The 13,758-nt window shown below is 42.7% G+C and overlaps 1 protein-coding gene across 3 annotated transcripts in view; it reads left to right on the forward strand.

Annotated features, from left to right (window-relative positions):
* COL7A1 (collagen type VII alpha 1 chain) overlaps positions 1-13,758 on the forward strand; it is a 158,344-nt gene that overhangs the window by 13,934 nt on the left and 130,652 nt on the right. For all 3 annotated transcript variants that reach the window (XM_073644916.1, XM_073644915.1, XM_073644917.1), the window contains exons 3-7: positions 4,267-4,447; positions 7,762-7,921; positions 9,181-9,274; positions 9,823-9,984; positions 10,241-10,404. In XM_073644916.1, the coding sequence (XP_073501017.1) occupies positions 4,267-4,447; positions 7,762-7,921; positions 9,181-9,274; positions 9,823-9,984; positions 10,241-10,404 (761 nt within the window). The remainder of the gene's footprint in view (positions 1-4,266; positions 4,448-7,761; positions 7,922-9,180; positions 9,275-9,822; positions 9,985-10,240; positions 10,405-13,758) is intronic.

Genomic DNA, 13,758 nt, shown 5'->3' on the forward strand with positions numbered 1-13,758 from the left:
GCAGCGCTAGGTGGGAAATAGAGCTGGAGTGACAGAGGCTTCAGATCTACTAATAGCTCTTTAGCCTCATTTGCATATCTATTCAAATACTGATTTCTCAGTAATGGATGAACGGACCGGCCATGTAAAGATATTGCTGGACTTGTCTTTAAAAATAATTCCGTGCGCATTTAAATGATTTGGGTTGTGAAATCCTGCTGACAATTGATTGGGAGCTAACAGACAGAATCCCGTTAATCCCCCATTGTTCTAAGAAATAATGTATTGCATTGATATAGGGATCATTGACTTATTTATATAGAGAAATATACTCCTATCTGAATGATAAATAAATGTAATTTTGACAATATAGCTGTGATCATGCATACCTCTTTTACATTCGGTTGCCCTTCTCTTAAAGATTACCCATCACTTGTTATAAATATATATATATTTTTTCCCCTGATGTAAATGCCGCTGTTCTCCTGAATCCGGCGATGTTTTTCTTGTGTTCCTGCTCCTCTCCGTTCCTGAGATATGACCACTTCTTCCCAGTATATAAATCTTTCCTTATTAGCCATGTGGGTGAGGTTTTCAGTGGTTCCTTGTGGGCGTCTCCATGAGGGCCACGCCTATTTGGATTAAAAATACATTTATATATAAGTAAAAAAGGGGTAATATCTCAGGAATAGAGAGGCTCAGGAAAAAAAGAAAAACAGCGCCGGATTCAGAAGAACAGCAGCATTTACACCAGGTAAAACTACAAATATATGGCAAGTGATAGGTCCTCTTTAACCCCTTAAAGTAAAACAACATAACTGTACATTATTGCAGGAATGCCCATGTTGGGAGGGGGCTCAGTAGCTGAGCTCTGTCCACATGCGGTGGATGCCAGTTATGTTACATAGCCGGTATCTGTGTCTAACAGTAGCTAAGCTCCGATCGCTGCTGTTAACCTCATAGATGCTGCTATCAATCTCTGTCTGTGGCATTTATATAGAACGCTCATGTGCACCAGCTCTCATTGATCCCCCATGAAGCCATTACGGGGCACCGATGGGTTACCAATAGCTGCCTTCTTAACACGAGCCCCTTAAGAGGACTAACAAATAAAATAAAAAATGTAAAAAAAAAAAAAGTTTCAAAAATATAAAAAATTTGAATTACCCCCATTTTCCTTGTCTAAAAAAAAAAGAAATTAAATTAATTCAAAAAAATCTATATTTGGTATTGCCGCATCTGTAAAAGTCCAGTCTATCAAAATACAAAATAAATTAAACCATGTGATAAATGCCGTAAAAAGAAAAGTATCTTGAACTTGACTTTCTGTGTCATAAACAGGTTCTGCTTCATTGTAGTTATAGCTAAATATTCCATATAAATCTGATACTAATTTTGCTTGTTTGGTTCTTGGACTTTTCCATTCTGGTTAGATCGTAGTTGCAGCCTCTCCGAGGCCCCTCTCCGATGAGGCAGAGAAATGTTTCACCGGTTTGTGACTTTTCATCCCCATCAGTTAGTTTGTGGTCTCACGGTTCACCCACGGTCAGAACTGCAAAATCATTTACAAGAATCTCTCATAGATGACATAAACATGAGCCGACACAAACAGCAAAAAAAAAAGTGAAAAATATAAAAAGGCACTTAGAAAAATAAAAGAACCAAAAATGGGGCGACATTCTTGCACATCCTCCCTTCCCCTGTAGGACCCTAAATCCCTGCTTCACATGTAGATGTCCGAGCGGACCCCATGGGGATGAGGATGAAGAGGGTCATACTGAGCTGAAGCTTCACTTCTCACCGCCGGTCCTATAGGGATCGATAACTTATATGCTATATTTATTGACAATCTGCTGTCATCAGGGAAAGGAAATGGACTAAACTGTCTGCAATCTGACCCTGCAAACGTATATATAGCTGCAATCAAAACGATTCACCCTCCATTGCAGAGTAGGTTTATTGGCAAAATGTACAAACTTTCTGCTGTTTCAAATAATTAAAACAATATAAATAGCTCAGAACAACTTATATAATCAGTGGTTCCTCCAGATTCAGCACAAATTGCCACTTGTACTGACTACTGCAGCCTCAGCATTATTGATACCTTTAATCGCAAGCATCTCTGGCTGTTATGACCTGCTGCAAATGTGATGCATAGTCAGACACCAGCTTCTTGAAGCGTTCCTGAGGAATCTTAGTCCATTTGTCATGGCAATGGCTTCCAGATAACTAATATTCTTATGTTTGCATGGTACAAGCTCCATGTTTCACTGCAGACATCACCAAGCCACTGCCATACTTCACTGTAGGCGTCACTGGGTCCCTGCCATGCTTCATTGTGGGCAACAGTGATCCACTGTCATGCTTCACTGTAGGCTCCACCAAGCCACCACCATGCTTCACTCTAGGCATCACTGATTGACTGCCATGCTTCACTGTAGGCTCCACCGAGCCACCACCATGCTTCACTGTAGGCATCACCGAGTGACTGCCATGCTTCGCTAGGTAAGAGCAAGCGACCGCCATGCTTCACTGTAGGCACCACTGAGCCACCGCCATGCATTACTGTAAGTGTCACTGAGCCCCTGTCATGCTTCACTGTAGGTGTCACTGACCTGCTGCCATGTTTCATTGTAGGCGACAGTGATCCGCTGCTATACTTTACTGTAGGCACCACCGAGTCACCGTTATGCTTTACAGTAGGCACCACCAAGTGACCGTCACGCTTCACTGTAAGCATCACCAAGCCCCCACCATGCCTCACTGTAGGCATCAGCGAGCCACCGCCATGCTTCACTGCAGACGTCGCCGAGCCACCGCTATGCTTCACTGTAGGTGCCACCAAGCCACGGCCATGCTTCACTGTAGGCATCACCGAGCCCCCACCATGCTTCACTGTAGTCATCAATGAGCCACCCTCATGCTTCACTGTAGCCATTAGAGAGCCACCACCACACTTCACTGTAGGAGTCACCGACCCCTGCCATGTTTCATTGTAGGCATCATTGAGCCACCGCCATGCTTCATTGAAGGCAGGGTGTTCTTTTCAGTGTATGCTTTATTCTTTCTCCTCCAAACATTCTGCTGATCCATGGTCCTGAAAAGTCTTTTTTTCATTGCTCTACAAAACAGAATCCCAAAACTTCTGTGACTGATTTATATGGTTTGAGCATATTGCAGTCGACTTTTCTTTCACTTTTGGGTCAGTAGAAGCGACGTCTTGAAGTTCAGGCATGGAGAACTTCAGCACCTAGTATGCTCCTTAATGTGCAAACTGAAACCTCAGAGCCTGCTGCCACCAAATCTTGTTGCAGGTCTTCTGCAGTCACTCTACTGTTGTTGACCACCTGCCTCCTATTGAATCTGGTGCTAGCCGGTGACAGCTTCTTCTCTCTGTCACATCCAGGCAGTGTAACCAGTATTCCTATCCAGCTGTATCTCTAGGAGCATTGTTTGGGTTTGTATCTTTTTTGCATCCTTTTCATTCTTTGTGCCGGCAATGTTTTCCTGTCTTTACTTTTTGGACCACTCTCTTGACTCTTCTTGATACATTTCAAACATGCTTCCAGTTCTACAGACCCCTTGCCAGTCCGGGTATTTGATGTGTTGTATCAGGAGAACTGGAGACGGCACCTGAGTTGCAAACCTGCGTTCTTGGGAATTCTATAGAGGGGGCTAATAATTCTGAGGCTGTAGGAGACAATAAAAGTAGCATTTTGTGCATAATTTGCAGAAACAATTCTTATATTCGTTGTGCTGAGTTATTTCCATTGTTCTTGTTTCATTGATTGTTCACAAACAGCAGAAAAGTTGTAAACGTCGTTTACTTTGCTTTTGATGTAAATGGAGAAGATATGATCTCAGACAGTGACAAGGTAATTGCAAAAGATGTGCAGCATAAAATTATTGGGTTTGTATCAAAAAAGGGTTAATTTGTGTCTAAAAATGTTGCATAAACTCTCAGAAAAAAAATCCTAATGTTTATCTATTAGTGCACCCAAGTTTTAATAATAGGGACATACAGATAGATAAAATGGCTTATGTTGTACAGATGGTTTCTGGGCTGGGGATCTGTTTCTTCTCAAAGCCTTTGTGCTTTTAAGTTTTGCATTGATATAATCAGCAATGTTACTTCTGTTGTCGCTGCAAGGAACAGCGCCCCCATTATAGACACAACTAGTGATGGTATTACACCTGTACAATACGATCTACTGTATGCTTGCACCGTAATGTAGCAGCGCTGGGATATAGACGATGTCCCTCATCACCGTTTTTTTTTCTTTGTAGCAAGATGCGACAATATTTACGACTCCGATATAGTGTTTGTGATAGACGGATCATCCAGTATCGGAAGGGCTAACTTCCGGATGATTAAGACGTTTATGGAAGGATTGGTCATCCCATTTGTTAATGTCGTCAGTCAAGACGGGGTCCGGTTTGGAGTCGTCCAATACAGTGACGACCCGAGGTGAGTCTTCTAATCCAGGCCACAGGTAGGAAGAAACAGGGTGGAGATTGCAGGAAGGCAAAACAGGCAGCTGCCTAGGGCGACATTAACAGTGCTAAAAATGTAGGGATTAAAAATCAATGCCCAACCTTTACAAGGTTCTGTACTTATACAGGAGAGAAGCTGCAGGAGATACAGTAGAGAAGCTGCAGGAGATACAGGAGAGAAGCTGCAGGAGATACAGGAGAGAAGCTGCAGGAGATACAGGAGAGAAGCTGCAGGAGCAGGGAGAGAAGCTGCAGGAGATACAGGAGAGAAGCTGCAGGAGATACAGGAGAGAAGCTGCAGGAGCAGGGAGAGAAGCTGCAGACTTACTATAGGGCAGTGTTTCCCGAACTCCAGTCCTCACGGCTTCAACATATCATGTTTTCAGGATTGCAATTGAGAACGGTAGAAAACTTATGGACGTACACAAAGGGAATCGTTTTTAAAAATTGACTTTGATGCCAAAAGCAACCAATAAGAGGACAGCTTTCATTTCTTATACTGCTTTGAAATGAAAGCTTTGCTGTGATTGGTTGCCGTGTTAAACATAGTTTTAATAAAGGAGCTCAGAAGTGTTTTATAGGTATATGTTAGAATAATTATATTTTTATTTACACCCTTTTAAGGCCCCAATAGTAACCAAAAATTGTAGATGCCAATTAGGGCACATGTCTGTGTATCTTAAAGTGGAAATATTTTAATTTTTATTTCATAAATTAATAGTACAGATGAAAATAAGAAATTTTGTAATATATCTTATTAGAGAAATCTGCTTCTTTCTCTGCCTGAGCTGAGCTTTCACTCTCAATTCAGTGGTAAAATGTATCTTGATTTTCCCATTACTGAGAGAGGAGATGGCAGTTGGTGCCTATATGATTCTATGGAGATTGGAAGGGGAAGTAGGAGGGAGGAGCTAGAGGCAGACAGAGGGAGAGGAGGAGGAGCTAGAGGCAGACCCGTATAGAGGCGGAGGAGCTAGAGGCAGACCCATATAGAGGGGGAGGAGCTAGAGGCAGACCCGTATAGAGGGGGAGGAGCTAGAGGCAGACCCGTATAGAGGGGGAGGAGCTAGAGGCAGACCTGTATAGAGGGAGAGGAGCTAGAGGCAGACCTGTATAGAGGGAGAGGAGCTAGAGGCAGACCCATATAGAGGGGGAGGAGCTAGAGGCAGACCCATATAGAGGGGGAGGAGCTAGAGGCAGACCCATATAGAGGGGGAGGAGCTAGAGGCAGACCCGTATAGAGGGGGAGGAGCTAGAGGCAGACCTATATAGAGGGGGAGGAGCTAGCGGCAGACCCATATAGAGGGTGAGGAGCTAGAGGCAGACACATATAGAGGGGGAGGAGCTAGAGGCAGACCCACATAGAGGGGGAGGAGCTAGAGGCAGACCCATATAGAGGGGGAGGATCTAGAGGCAGACCCATATAGAGGGGGAGGAGCTAGAGGCAGACCCATACAGAAGGGGAGAAGCTAAAGGCAGACACATTACAGAGGGAGAGGAGCTAGATGCAGACAGATTAGGAGCTAGAGGAATACATATAGAAAGGGGAGGAGGAAGGGGCAGAAACAGACAGAAGGGGAGGAGCTAGAGGCATACACAGGGGAGGAGCTAAAAACAGACATTACAGAGGGGGGAGAGCAAGAGGCAGACAGAGGGGAGGAGCTAGAGGCAGACACAGACAGAGGGGAGGAGCTAGGGGCAGAAACAGACAGAAGGGGAGGAGCTAGAGGCATACACAGGGGAGGAGCTAAAAACAGACACATTACAGAGGGGGTGAGCAAGAGGCAGACAGAGGGGAGGAGCTAGAGGCAGACACAGCCATAGAGGGGAGGAGCTAGGGGCAGAAACAGACAGAAGGGGAGGAGCTAGAGGCATACACAGTGGAGGAGCTAAAAACAGACATTACAGAGGGGGGAGAGCAAGAGGCAGACAGAGGGGAGGAGCTAGAGGCAGACACAGACAGAGGGGAGGAGCTAGGGGCAGAAACAGACAGAAGGGGAGGAGCTAGAGGCAGACACAGGGGAGGAGCTAAAAACAGACACATTACAGAGGGGGGAGAGCAAGAGGCAGACAGAGGGGAGGAGCTAGAGGCAGACACAGACAGAGGGGAGGAGCTAGAGGCAGACACAGACAGAGGGGAGGAGCTAGAGGCAGACACAGACAGAGGGGAGGAGCTAGAGGCAGACACAGACAGAGGGGAGGAGCTAGAGGCAGACACAGGCATTTTCCTGTAAGTTCTCAATCGACAGTTACAGTTTAAATCCCAGGGATCAGATCTCTGGTATTTATTGCTCAAAGGAGTAAAAGTAAAAGGGAACACAGAGCCTCAGTTATGACCTGGACCTGTCAGTTGTAATCTTTTCATTTTATTGCTTTATGCTCCACCTGGAGGCAAAGATGATCTCCTACCGAGCAGGTGAGCGCAAACTCCATCTGTACTGTAATGAGACAGAAAGAGAAATCTCTGCCCAAATCTTCTAGTGCAGACACGTAGGCGAAAAAGTTTTATCCATAGTTTCCAATCAGATCTCAAGTTACAAAATGTACAAAAATCAGTGATCTGATAATTTTAATATATATATATATATATATATATATATATATATATATATATATATATATATAAAGGCAATTTTGCATATAGTCTTAATGAATACATGTCCTATTTCGTGTCTACAGCTCCTCTGCAGACCTATGTGTCTCCATGGTGAGAGGCACCAGACCCTATATAGTCCGATGCTTCAGTCACGCTCCTTTCCATGCATTCCTTAGTTCTTCTCTAGTATATAATCAGTAAGTTACCAAGAAAACGGGAACATCCAAAAGCCAATACGACTGAAGGATCAGACTACGCCGCGTTTGTTTGTCGTCTGTTACTGTGGCGATGCATAGGTCCGCATAAGGAGCACAATGGTAGGAGGACACTTTTAATCAAGACTCTGCAAAGTTTCTGAATGTGTATATTAAATATACCGTAAATAAATATTAATGTAATTAGTATGTAAAAGGGGACAGATTGAATATGAATATAGGATCAGACTACATAAGGTTTGTTTGTTGTCCGTTACCATGGAGACACACGGGTCTGCATAGGGATTGCATACACATAACAGTAGGCCATTTTAAATCACTGTCGCCTTATTTTCTATTATGGATGAACTGAGACAATAAAGAAGCGGGTTACATCAAACGCTCAGACCAACGACTACTTTTTTTTTTCTGGTTTTGGAGTTGAGGAGCTCTGATTGTTATTGGTGTAAATAAGCTGGAATAACTTTTTCCTTTTAGAACAGAGTTTGATTTTTCTCGATACCGAAATGGGTCTGAGGTGATTCAGGCCATAAGAGCCCTGGCCTACAAAGGGGGGAACACACGGACGGGCGCCGGACTGAGATATGCCACAGATAATTTCTTTGGACCCGCCATTCTGCGGCCCGACATACCTAAGGTCAGAAGAAGTAATGGCTTTCCTAATAATAATAAACCATTCCTAAATAACACCACCATAGAGGGCATAAATAATATCACCATACAATGCCTAAATAATACTACCATTCAGTGCACAAATACATTATAAAACCACCATATAGTGCATAAATAACTCCATCATACAACACCAAAACAATACTGCCATACAGTGTATAAATTAAAACTCCACAGAGCATAAAAATTCTTCCACATATGCCTAAATAACACCACCATATAGGGCATAAATAATACCACCATACAATGCCTAAATAATACTACCATTCAATGCACAAATACATTATAATACCACCATATAGTGCATAAATAACTCCATCATACAATACCAAAACAATACTGCCATACAGTGTATAAATTAAAACTCCACAGAGCATAAAAATGCTTCCACATATGCCTAAATAATACCACCATATAGTGCATTAATAACACTTTACAGTACATAAATACCACCATATAAATACTGCCATACAATAACTAAACGATGCCCCCATATAGTGCATAATACCACCATGCAATACCTAAATAATACCACTACTCAGTGCACAAATACATTGTAATACCACCACATAATGCATAAATAACACCACAATACAATGCCCTAACAATACTGTCATACAGTGCATAAATTAAAACTCCACATAAAGCATAAAAAATACTTCCATATATGCCTAAATAATACCACTATACAGTGCATTAATAACACTTTACAGTACATAAAAATACCGCCATATAATGGTTAAATTATACCATCATATAGTGTCTAAATAGTATCACCATATAGTGCACAAATACGTAGTAATATCATTATATAGTGCACAAATAACACCACCATACAATGCCAAAATAATATCGCCATACAGTGCATAAATAAAGTCTCCACATAGAGCATAAAAAATACTACCGTATATACCTAAATACCACCATACAGTGCATTAATAACACTTTACAGTACATAAATACCACCGTACATTGAATAAAAATACCACCAAACAATGCCTAAATAATACAACCATATAGTGCATACATAATACTTCCATACAATGCCAAAATAATACCGCCATACAGTGCATACAAATTATGGTGATACACTACCATCATTATCCAGCTCAATACCCAATCACTGACCGCAGCCAAATCTTACAATCCCCCACACCGCTGGTCGCAGGGTAGGCACATATAGTGCACAGTTCTAGATTACTGACTGTATTTTGTGTTTTCCAGGTTGTGGTTTTAATAACAGATGGAAAATCCCAGGACGAGGTTGATCAGGCGTCGCAGAGACTGAAGAATCAAGGAATAAAAATATTTGCTGTCGGTACGTCCCAGAGCGAAATGTAAACCTGGATCAGGATCTGCAATGATTCAGTGTATTAGGGCAGAAGTAACAGAGGCTCAGGGGCAGGGGTCACAGACAGGCGCTGGTGCCTGAAGGGGCCCAGTACTTACCCCCATTAGTAGAATATTTTAGGGATCCTAGCAGAAACACCCCTTTAGAAGCACATTTTCACAGTCCCCGCACCTTTTATGACCATTTCACAATGCCATGAAAAAGTTTCTTTACTTGCAGCTCCCACTAGAGGGCGCTGACTGTATACAGATTTATACAGCTCCTAAAAAGACCTGTCTACACCAATAAGGCAGTGAGCTCCCTCTAGTGGTGACGGCAGACAGACTTATTGCTTAGCCCATTAATTCATTTACAGGAATCGAGGCTGTAATGAACGCAGCATTAAGGCAGGAAGTGTAACTGGAGCTATATTGGTTCTGACCCAATGTTCTCTGATCTATATGAGAATGGATTATTATTGGGAATAGTAGATAACGACTCAAAGACTTCTTGACATTCTGTAATATGTTCTTCAGGAATCAAAAATGCCGACAGCCGAGAGCTGACCAGGGTAGCGTCCACTCCGACAGACGACTACTTTTTCTATGTGACTGATTTCAAGATTCTGGGGACACTTCTTCCTCTGGTATCCCGAAAAGTCTGTATAACGACTGGAGGAGTCTACATTCCTGAAACCAGTAAGTCAGCCTTCCCAATGCCGATCCATGGAGATGCAGCAGAGCTGAAGTTGTAACTTTTAAGAGTTCAAACAATGCATTTGAGTTACCTGAAGTTCTGTGCAAACTCAGCTCTACTGCACCCCACATAGCTCTGCTATATACAATGCTGTCAGGTTATTTTCACTTTGAAAGCAGAAGATAATAACATGCAATGGTCTGTAATATGCAAAAGGTTTAATCTAGCCTTAGTAATATATATACAATTTATTTCTAGCCTCAGACACTTATAGGGGACCTTCCAACCTGGTTTTCTCTGATCAGGCAGCAGATTCCATGAGGATACAATGGACGGCAGCCACCGGGCCGGTCACCGGATATAAAGTTGTTTATGGTCCCCTAACTGGTTTAGGACAACAGGTCCCATTGGAACTAAGAGAGGTACGAAGACAACTAATATATAAATGAGTCATCTAGTGCTTCAAACATAATATAATCACCATAATACTGCCCCTATGCAAAAAGAATATAACTACTATAATACTGCTCCTATGTACAAGAATATAACTACTCTAATACTACTCCTATGTACAAGAATATAACTACTCTAATACTGTCCCTATGTACAAGAATATAACTACTATAATACTGCCCCTATGTACAAGAATATAACTACTATAATACTGCTCCTATGTACAAGAATATAACTACTATAATACTGCTCCTATGTACAGGAATATAACTACTATAATACTGCCCCCTATGTATAAGAATATAACTGCTATAATACTGCTCCTATGTACAAGAATATAACTACTCTAATACTGTCCCTATGTACAAGAATATAACTACTATAATACTGCCCCCTATGTACAAGAATATAACTACTATAATACTGCTCCTATGTACAAGAATATAACTACTATAATACTGCCCCCTATGTACAAGAATATAACTACTATAATACTGCTCCTATGTACAAGAATATAACTACTATAATACTGCCCCCTATGTACAAGAATATAACTACTATAATACTGCCTCCTATGTACAAGAATATAACTACTATAATACTGCCCCTATGTACGAGAATATAACTACTATAATACTGCTCCTATGTACAAGAATATAACTACTATAATACTGCCCCCTATGTACAAGAATATAACTACTATAATACTGCTCCTATGTACAAGAATATAACTACTATAATACTGCCCCCTATATACAAGAATATAACTACTATAATACTGCTCCTATGTACAAGAATATAACTACTATAATACTGCCCCCTATGTACAAGAATATAACTACTATAATACTGCATCTATGTACGAGAATATAACTACTATAATACTGCTCCAATGTACAAGAATATAACTGCTATAATACTGCCCCTATATACAAGAATATAACTACTATAATACTGCCTCTATGTACAAGAATATAACTACTATAATACTGCTCCCTATGTACAAGAATATAACTACTATAATACTGCCCCTATGTACAAGAACATAACTACTATAATACTGTCCCCTATGTACAAGAATATAACTACTATAATACTGCCCCTATATACAAGAATATAACTACTATAATACTGCTCCTATGTACAGGAATATAACTACTATAATACTGTCCCCTATGTACAAGAATATAACTACTATAATACTGCCCCCTATGTACAAGAATATAACTACTATAATACTGTCCCCTATGTACAAGAATATAACTACTATAATACTGCCCCCTATGTACAAGAATATAACTACTATAATACTGCTCCCTATGTACAAGAATATAACTACTATAATACTGCCCCCTATGTATAAGAATATACCTACTATAATACTGCTCCCTATGTACAAGAATATAACTACTACTAGATGGTGGCCCGATTCTAATGCATCGGGTATTCTAGAATATGTATGCGGCCGACCGGGCGCAATTAGCAGAGCGGTGTTTAAATTGGGCGGTAAAATTGCTGATTCGTCGCGTTCGGCAACCTCGACCAATCAGCAAAGCGGTGTTTAAATTTGGCGGCAATATCGGAGATTGGTCGCGGGCGGCGGCCGCGACCAATCAGCAAACCGTGTTAGTGAGAACTGGAGAGCTTGTTTAAATTTGGCACCAAAATCGCTGATTAGTCGCGACAAATCAGCAGAGCGGTTTTTAAATTTGGCGCCAATACTGCTGATTAGTCGCGACTGCCGACCGTGACCAATCAGCAGAGCGATGCAGAGCGTTGTTTAAATTTGGCGCCAAAATCGCTGATTGGTCGCGGATGGCGGCCGCAACCAATCAGCAAAGCGGTGTTTAAATTTTGCGTCAAAATCGCTGATTGGTCGCAGGCGGCGGCCGCGACCAATCAGCAAACTGTGTTAGTGAGGACTGGAGAGCGTGTTTAAATTTGGCACCAAAATCGCTGATTAGTCGCGACCGCGACCAATCAGCAAAGAGGTGTTTAAATTTGCCGACAATACTGCTGATTGGTCGCGGTCGGCGACCGCGACCAATCAGCAGAGCGATGCAGAGCGGGGTTTAAATTTGGCGGCAAAATCGCTGATTAGTCGCTGCTGACGGCCGCGACCAATCAGCAGAGTGTTGTTTAAATTTGGCACTAAAATCGCTGATTGGTCGCGGCCAGCGACCGCGAGCAATCAGCAGAGCGTTGTTTAAATTTGGCACAAAAAACGAACATTGGTCGCGGCCGGTGGTTGCGACCAATCAGCAGAGCGGTGTTTAAATTTTGCGCCAATACTGCTGATTGATCTCGGCCAGCGACCGCGACCAATCAGCATAGAGTTGTTTAAATGTGGCGCCAATCTCGCTGATTGGACGCGTCCGGCATCCGCGACCAATCAGCAGAGCGTTGTTTAAATTTGGCGCCAAGCTCGCTGATTGGTTGCGGCTGGAGTCCGCGACCAATTAGCATAGCAGTGTTTAAATGTGGCGGCAAGATCGGTGATTGGTCGCGGGCAGCGGCCGCGACCAATCAGCAGAGCGGTGTTTAACTTTAGCGCCAAGATCACTGATTGGTCGCGCTCTCCGCATGCGACCAATCAGCGAATCGTATTGGTGAAGAGCGGGGAGCGGAATCGTATTAGTGAGGACCGGGGAGCGCCGCTGCTTGTGCGGATACTTCCGCTGCAAGAACCCGGGACATGAGCGGGCGCTCGGAGCAGAAGTATCCCGACCCGCAGCGCCGCTCCCCGGTCCTCCCTTCACACCCTAGCCGCTGATGTCCCCACAGTATCCGCATGGTGTTACAAAGGTCCGCTGGCGCTTCCCGTGACCAATCACCGATTTGGACACCAAATTTAAATATCGGCCGCGACCAATCACCGATCTTGGCTCCACATTTAAACACCGCTGTGCTGATTGGTCGCGGACGATATTTAAATTTGGCGCCCAAATAGGTGCCCCGTCTCATGCTGCACATAACACATCTGCATCTCTGGCTGCTATGAGCATAAAAGGGGACAAACTTATGGTGTGACCCCCATGCTCCCCTGACCTCAACCCCATTGAGAACCTCTGGAGCATCATCAAAAGGAGTGTCTATGATGGCGGGAGGCAGTTCACATCTAAGCAACAGCTCTGGGAGGGTATTCTGTCCTCATGCAAAACAATTAAAGCAGAAACCATCCAAAACCTGACAAATTCAATGGACGAGAGAGTTCAGAAGCTCCTTTCGGACAAGGGGTCCTATGTGCAAATGTGACATCACCTAGAATAAAGTTTTGAGTTGAAAACTGTTTGATTTCAGTTTGTAATAACCTGCTAATGCTT

This window comes from Phyllobates terribilis, unplaced genomic scaffold (assembly GCF_046119375.1).
Source record: "Phyllobates terribilis strain yellow unplaced genomic scaffold, ASM4611937v1 Scaffold_8__6_contigs__length_399053987, whole genome shotgun sequence".
Lineage (NCBI taxonomy): Eukaryota > Metazoa > Chordata > Amphibia > Anura > Dendrobatidae > Phyllobates > Phyllobates terribilis.